Source organism: Nicotiana sylvestris, chromosome 12 (genome assembly GCF_000393655.2).
Source record: "Nicotiana sylvestris chromosome 12, ASM39365v2, whole genome shotgun sequence".
Classification (NCBI taxonomy): domain Eukaryota; kingdom Viridiplantae; phylum Streptophyta; class Magnoliopsida; order Solanales; family Solanaceae; genus Nicotiana; species Nicotiana sylvestris.
The window spans coordinates 142362485-142370464 of NC_091068.1; the positions used below are offsets into that span (position 1 = coordinate 142362485).

A 7980-nucleotide genomic window follows, 5' to 3' on the forward strand; every position below is an offset into this window, starting at 1 on the left:
ACCGATCAAAGTTGGTCGGTTTTTTCCGACCAAAGTTGATCGGCATTTTAATTATGTAATTAAAAATTGCGCTATCTGGGAATGAATCGGGGTTTGTACTGTGGCACGATACTATTCTACCACTAGACTACTAGTGCATTTTGTTTTAAGACTGTCTTTTATTTGATTTATACTCTTTAATTGTATTTTTGCACGAAAATAATCGACCAAAGTTGGTCGGTTTTATTAAAAATTAAAATTACCGACCAAAGTTGGTCGGTTTTTTAAAATGACCGGCCGAATTAACCGATCAATTTTAGTAGGTTTTTTTAATACTAATTTTAATTTATTTTAAATGAAAAACTAACCAAAGTTGGCCGGTTTCTTGAAAAATAAATTTCGCGGGACTCAAAAATAATTTCCCGCATTTTTGCGCGAAAGAAAACCGACCAAAATTGATCGGTTTCGCAAAAGAAAATTAAAAAATATAATATTTTGAAAAATCGATCAAAGACCGATTTTTTAACCGACCAAAGTTGTTTTTGCCGAATTTTTAGTAGAATATCACACCATGTTACAAGTATATTTGAGCCGTTTTAGCCCAACATATTCTTTTTGACAGTAGGGTAAGCATGGTAGAATAACCACATGCAAGTGGGGCATAATCATATCATATTATTGGACTAACAACTATTGTCGCGCGAGATCTGATTATCTGATTGATAGAAACTCCACCTTTGTAGAATTAATTGACATCCTGTCACACTCGAACAAATTCAAAGTTAACTCCAAAATAGAAAGTTTGAAACAGTGGAGTGGTATGCAGGTGCATTAAGAGTAGTAGGAATGGAATCAGGTGGCAGCTTGTGATGGCATCGTTTAAAACATAATCAGTTTTTAAAAAATAATTTAAAGTTTAGTCATTTTTTACAAACTTCGAACCTGCCTAACTGAGAAGAATAGGATTACATTTCATGTCTTCGTTACTTCAACGTGTATACGATGTGCTTGGTATTCCAGATGAACTTGGTCAGCAGTAGATTAATTAGTCACAGATTAGTTTTATATCGGATGCAACATATATATACTAAGTACAAGGAAGCAACAGCGAAGCTAAGAATTTTACTAAGGGGTATCAAAATATAAAAAGTAAACAGACGAAGAATATATGGAGAGTTAACATATAATACATATACATAAAAATAAATTTTTAACCTAGTTGAACAATATAATTTTCCAACGAAGGATTGTCCACCGACACCTATTGGCGTAAGGTGGCTCCGCCCTTGCAAGGAAGTAGTGTTTGCATCCATATGTGACTTTCCAAGTTGAGCTCAAAATAATTTACAACATTTAAACAAAAGAAAAAAAGAGGAAACTAGTGTGTGTGAGATAGACAGAGAGAGAGAGTGGGGGGGGGGGGGGGGGGGATTGGGTTGGACCATTTGATTAAATAGGAATGTAGAGCACATGAAATTTGGTCCCTACCACCAAAAGCCCACTAGGAGGGGTAGACACAACCCAACATTATATTGCATGAAGAGTTCAGTCCAAACAACGATTTGATGGGACTCGTGCCTTACGTTGCACGTGCAATTTCAGCGTCTCCTTATCGGAAGATTTGCACAAATAGGATTATTTAGTGCAAAAAGTTTTCGCCCCATTAAAAAAGATTTTGAAAAAATAGCCCCCCTGCTAAAAATTTAAAGTATATTGTAAAAATTTTGAAGCACGATAATTTGAACTACATTACCAGAATTTTAAAGCACAATGATAGAATTTTGAAGCATACTACAAGAATTTGAAGCACGCTTCTAGAATTCTAAAGCATAATGTCAGAATTATTGTATTTTACTAAAAAAAATTCTTAGCAAGGTCAAAATATAAACAGTAGTTCTAGAATATATATATTTTACTTTTGACACGAGAACAAAATTTTTGAAATAAAATTTACAATGATCACATTGGCAAGTTCAACACTCAATGCAGGACGCAGCACAAAACGAGCAGCTAGATTTCAACTCTTTCGTGTTTTCATTAGCAGATACTGCCTACACTTGCTACTCTTCCTTACTTCCCCTGTACGAGTGCAAAGTTTAGGCAAACATAGAAAGAGTATTACAAGGGCAACTAAAACTTAACATGCACCAGAGCAGCATTGGGTATTACCGTGTTACGCGAGAAACCAAAATTGAACCAGAGCCACTCCCCGTCTTTAAACATAACTAAATACAAAGACAATCCTATTTTAGTCGTCAGTGCACAAATATTTCAAGATTGTCCTTGGGCCTGCTTCTCTCAAGCTGACTCTCCATTGGCAGCCAAGCCTCTGATTTTTACATCATAGAAAACTTCTTCAACTTTCCTAAGGTCATATTTCATTCCTGCAACAACAGAAATTGACGAATCAGCAAGTCAATTTGCAGAAACATCAAAATCAAGATATGCAGTAGCACCAAATCAGCAGCCCGTTGGATTGATTAAACTAAAAAAACATATGAATAAGTTATGAAAAGTTGCATAGACAATAGATGCATTCCTTCCTCTAGATTCGTTTCGTGTAAAGTTCTACTTAGATAACTTTATTGCCTTGCAGAAAAGTCAAAGAAAGGTAGGAAAAACGGTTAGGAAAATAGATAGAATTCAATACGGTCCTTACAGCCAAGAAATAAAAAAGAAAAAGACAATGCACATCCACCTCCCACACCCATGAGGCTCCGTTTGCTCAACATTATCAGATTCAACATTTCTCTTCCCTGATGGGGTAATTTTAATGTCTAATGGTCTATAACTCCATATACATCAATTTGTATGAGATATTGACCAGCAAAGAAGGATGAAACTAATGCCTTAATGCTCGACTATTTTCCCCCATTGCTTAGTAGGTTGATGGGCTTCGCTGCAACAGTAGTGTATAATATAGCTCAGATGAAGTGTTCAAGGAAAGAAATGGTGGAATCGTCTGAGCATAGCCTGCTAAACTGGAACTCTCATAACGTAGCCTTCGGAAATTAAACTTATTTGTTCACCACTAGATCTGCTACCTTGTAACTCTCATCGATTTCTGAAAAGACTGTCTTATGGAAACTACGCTTGGATGCCAATGGCATCAATGAAGAGAACCAATGGTGAAAGCAGCAACCTAAAATTCACTGGTTTTGCTACTGGCTAAGACAATCGGCCTAACTTCAATGCCTAATTACTAGTAATACCCTCTTTAAAAGAGAAAACAACCGAAGTCCACTATATCAAAATTAGTTTATTGCTCAAGCTGGAGAAGTTGGACTGACTGGTATTTTGAAAATATATGCCTGTCTGTTACCTCTTTCTTTGGATAGTGAAAAACATATACTTACATAAGATATACCCATCGGACAATTTTTTGATATTTTTTTAATTCTTTAACCAGCAGTATTTTTATTTTGTTCATCCACTTCTCTCTTCTTTGTCCTAAAGCTTTGATCTAAAAAAAAAGGTAGCCTGGTCCACAAAGCAACCCGCGTTCATGCAAGGTATGGGGAAGGACCACAACGGAAGGTGTGATGTAGGCAGCCTATTGGCTAATTTCACCACTCGCACCAGTGACCAATAGGCCACACGAAGACAACTTTACTGTTGCTCCAAGGTTCCCGTTCAAAGCTTTGATCTAAACCAAAAGAAATTTACCCTACATAACCTTTTTTTCTCAATTTCTCCGCGCGCTCAAACAACCGCCTTTTATCTCACATTTCCTAGAGCTCAAACAATTCCACGGATCTCATGTTTCTTAAATTTCAAGATCCTTTCCTTTGTGCTTTCTTTTCATGCATTACAAGAGAAAGTTACAACTAAAGATACTTTGATATTAATGATCAAAATATGCAATTTATATAGGATGTTATTATAAATCAAGAAAAAGAAAAGACAATCTAATTTATATGGAATTGCACGCTCACCATCAAACTTTTTGCGCAAGAAATCATTTCTGAGATTAAGCATGCGAAATGCTGCATGGAGATCTGTCAAGAACTTCAAAACCTTACGCGGGCAATCATAGTCCCCAGCTGTCACTTGGTTCACCACATATCTAGGCTGCAACATCATTACCACATGATTGGTCAATCCAAAGACGAAGATGCCACAATAGACAGTATCAGTGGCCTTTGCAAAATGAGAAGGAACACAGAAAAAACCTTAAATATATTATATGTTAATTTGCACATCAGCTTTGTGTCAAAACCACAACAGAGATAGCTACCAAGTTTAAGTTAGTCATGTAAAGCAGAAAAACAGAAATATTCCAAGTTCTAGCTTATTGTCCTTACCAACTCATTTGACATAAAACAGATACCTGCCAGAAAAAAAAAATCCTGTAAGTATCTCCAAAAATATTGAATCAAGCAATACAACAACGTTTCAAGACCTTAAAGTCTCTTTCAAGGGAATTAGGTAGAAGTCCTAAAATGAAGGATACAGGAAGATTAGGTGGCCTTTTGCAAGCACGGAAGGCATTAAGATGCCTTTGAACCTTACAAGCATAAATCCTTTAAAAGCAGGGTTTATGGTTTCACATATAAGCTCCTGCTTTAGAAACAACACTGTGCATATGCATAATGAATTCCTAAACATGTGGAGGACTAGAGCCTCAAACCAACAGAGCCAAATGTCTTCGACTCTTCTTATCATCCTTGAAACATTTACAAAAGAATGACACCAAGTTTACCAATCAAAAAAAGAATAAGAGCAAGTTTTGTACCAACATATTTTGGAAACTTAGGGTCACTCACCAATAAGATAGTCTTCAACATCAAGTCCAAATTCTGTTGGTGTCACTACAAAGTATACAAGTATTAAAAGTTAATAACTTCAAAGATTATCTAAATCTAGAACACATAGATAAAAACTGATAGAAATATACATGACATTCACTTTGAACATCAGTCTTTTCACCTAAAAGGTTGACACAGCAGAGTAAAGCGTTTATTTTTGCTTTCAGTTTACAATTGGCTTTTGCTGCTAAGAGGTTGAAGCTCTCCTAATTAGCATTTGCTGTCAGAGATTTCAACTATAGGGGTTTTCAATCATCCTAAAAAAGAAAGGTGATAATCATCCAAGAATTGTAGAAAGGAGCAAAGAGAGGCAGCTCCAAGCTCTACCATGCAAGAATGAGGGAGCCATGATCTTCCCTTTTTGCTACCTCAATTTGGAGGAGATGTGATCTCAAGACAGTATGGACACGAGAAAGATCAAGGGATGAACTCATCAAAACCCAGTTGCTGCAAATGGTAGGAAGTTATTAGCTTATAAAGGCCAACTAAGAACGGATTAGACCTCCAACCTGCTTTTCAACTGTGTGAGCTGAAGTTGAAATTTCCTCATCAACATTCACTATATAAAACTTTAATTGCTCACAGATATGCCGATTAATCCACATTAATTGAGGAAGAAATCAAATTATAAGAGAGGAGAGATTAATAGAAATTTGTAGCTTCATGAGAGAGCCATGGCTAAAAAAGAAACATAATTGCCAATTCATATGAAAGATTGGCACTCGAAATATGAGAACAGATAGAAAAACACAATACAAGAAAAACTGCTGCAGCCGATGCACTGTGCAGAGTATTCAATAATTATGTTATGTTAAATTCACTAATACATTTTACCTAAAAGGATATATTATAGACAGAAAAGAAAACTTACAGCCAAGTTTCTCCTCGACTTCATTGTGCAGAACAAGAGTCCCCGTCTCTAACCAATGCATAAAAGCAATCAACGAGACCACAGTTTGTGTTTCACTCTTCCAATCACCGTGATACCTAATACACCAAAATGGACAATCACGGAGGCCGAAAGATAACCATAAAACCATCTTAAACTGAAAAACAAAGAAAAGAAAGAGATATCATCAAGTATCACTCACCGGAAATACTGACCAGGACATTCACGTACGATTTCCGAAAGCCGACTGTAAAGTTCCTTCAGCTCTCCGATCTGAGCCTTAGCCTTCTCTAGAACCTCTATTGCAACGTAGTGAATGGAACAATATTTAGGCTAATAATAACTGAACAAAAAGAAATATCTATATTACTATTAACAACTGCAAGAAACTAGATAAAGCCTGAATTTTAAAGCAAAAACAAATGCAGCACACATACATCTTAATTCAACTCGCACCACCCTCCAAGAGCACGTTCTCTATTTAAGAGCAGGAAGGGAGAAATATGATACTCCCTACCCTCCACATTCATTTCACATGACATTATTTGACAGGAGACGGCGCTTAAGATTTTTATTTGACTTATTTATAATGGAAGACGTCGCATCAAAGTGTAAAATTAGTACTCCCTCAGCTTCAATTTATGTGGCGGTGTTTGACTTAGATAAAGGAAGATATCACTTCCAAACTTCTAAACACAGATTAAAAGAAACCCTCCCATTATCCCCAACATGAGATTTCTAAAGCCAAGCAAATCAGAAAGTTTAAAGTTAAATTATTTTCAAATAAATAAAGGCGCAATAATATCATTAATGAAATTCGTGAAAGTTACTTAGAAACAAATCGCATCAAATATTTCAAAACGGATAAAATGAAACGATTTTTAATACAAATAAGAACGGAAAAAGTGAGTACTAATATATTTTTTTAATACCAGCAACAGGGCGAGACTGATGAACGAGAAGGAGGCTAGCATATATAACCCGAGTAACCGACTCAATCTCCGTCGCCACTGCTCTTATTCGCTCCCGTAAATTCCCGGACTCCTCTAAATGATGCCGAAAGTCCTCGAACTGTTTCTCCAATTTCTCCGACGAAGGATTGGACAAATCACCAGCCTCCATTGAATTAGCAAGAAATGTAGAGCAACAACGAGCTTTATTAGAAGATGTGAAGGTGGAACTGGGAACGGAGAAATTTTGGGTGGAAATGAGAAGGAGAGGGAAGTAGGGTTTAGGGTTTAACACGTAGTGAGAGAATACAGTACAAGTGTTTCGAAATGCCGATATCATGTTGAGGAATAATGGGAGGGTGAAATTTTACTCTCTTTTTAGAAGTTTTCATGATTAATGAGATATTATTCAGTAATATTTTATCGAAAATGACTTACTTTTTAAAAAATTAAAATATTTAAATGGAACAAGTATTTGGTTGGAGATAAGAAATTATTTGAAAAAATATACATGTCCATATGTAATCCCGTAAGTGGGTATGGGAACTATAATGCGTACCTAGACCTTACACTTACTTTAAACAGGTAGAAAGGTTATTTTCGATAGACCCTCAGCTCAAGTAAAGCAAAATCATATTAGTTTAAAAAGAAGTGCAACAATAAAGAAGACATGGCCAAAAAAACACTAACAACAATAAGATAATAAGAAAATCAAAGCAGAAGAAAATCAGGTAGTAATAGAAATTTCGATAGACCATCGACTCAAGTAAAACAAAATCACATTAGTTTAAAAAGAAGTATAACAATAAAGAAGACATGGAAAAAAACACCAACAACAATAAAGATAATAAGAAAATCAAAGCAGAATAAATATTAGGTAGTAATATAAACCTACGAATAAGCAAATACGAGAATAAGACTAATGCCACTGAAAAGGAAAGAAAATATACTCAACTAGCTACTAACCATCTACTCTAATTTTCGACCTCCACACCCTTCTATCAAGGATCATATTCTCGGTAAGTTGAAGATGTGTCATATACTATTTCCCCAATACTTATTTAGTCTACCTCTACCTCTCCTTAAACCCACAATGAGCAACCTCTCACACCTCCTCACTGGGACATTTGTACGTCTCCTCTTCACGTATCCGGACTATCTCAGTCTCGCTTTCTACATTTTCTCCACCATGGAGGTCACTCCCATCTTATCCCGAATATCTTCATTCCTAATTTTGAGCCCGTTTGGATTGGCTGAAAAAAGTGACTTTTAAGTACAAATGCTTGAGCTTGTTTTGCAAATAAGCAATTACGTGTTTGGATAGAAGTGTTTAAGCTAGAAAAAAGCTATTGAA

The 7980-nt window shown here is 35.8% G+C and overlaps 1 protein-coding gene across 2 annotated transcripts; it reads right to left on the reverse strand.

The window, feature by feature from the left end:
* Window positions 1-1972: 1972 nt before the first annotated feature.
* LOC104232890 (uncharacterized) lies at window positions 1973-6986 on the reverse strand. 2 transcript variants are annotated; one of them, XR_011404520.1, is made up of 8 exons: window positions 6609-6986; window positions 5879-5975; window positions 5659-5774; window positions 4746-4790; window positions 4284-4309; window positions 3915-4050; window positions 2149-2363; window positions 1973-2058 (listed from the first exon to the last, which is right to left on the reverse strand). XR_011404520.1 is itself a non-coding variant. In XM_009786177.2 (7 exons), exons 1-7 carry the CDS (start codon window positions 6964-6966, stop codon window positions 2278-2280), a joined length of 864 nt encoding a protein of 287 aa, XP_009784479.1. In that variant the 5' UTR covers window positions 6967-6986; the 3' UTR covers window positions 1973-2277. The 2 variants fall into 2 exon arrangements, 1 of the variants encoding a protein (XP_009784479.1); XM_009786177.2 differs by having other exon boundaries at window positions 1973-2363.
* Window positions 6987-7980: the final 994 nt, after the last annotated feature.

Bases quoted from the DNA above. Each gene is read 5' to 3' on its own strand.
- LOC104232890 (XM_009786177.2), bottom strand. From the start codon at position 6,966: ATGATATCGGCATTTCGAAACACTTGTACTGTATTCTCTCACTACGTG. The intron at 4,051-4,283 runs GTAAGGACAATA...ATGATGTTGCAG, and splicing joins GTTTTATGTCAAATGAGTTG to CCTAGATATGTGGTGAACCA. The intron at 2,364-3,914 runs GTGAGCGTGCAA...CTGTTGTTGCAG, and splicing joins CTTGCGCAAAAAGTTTGATG to GAATGAAATATGACCTTAGG.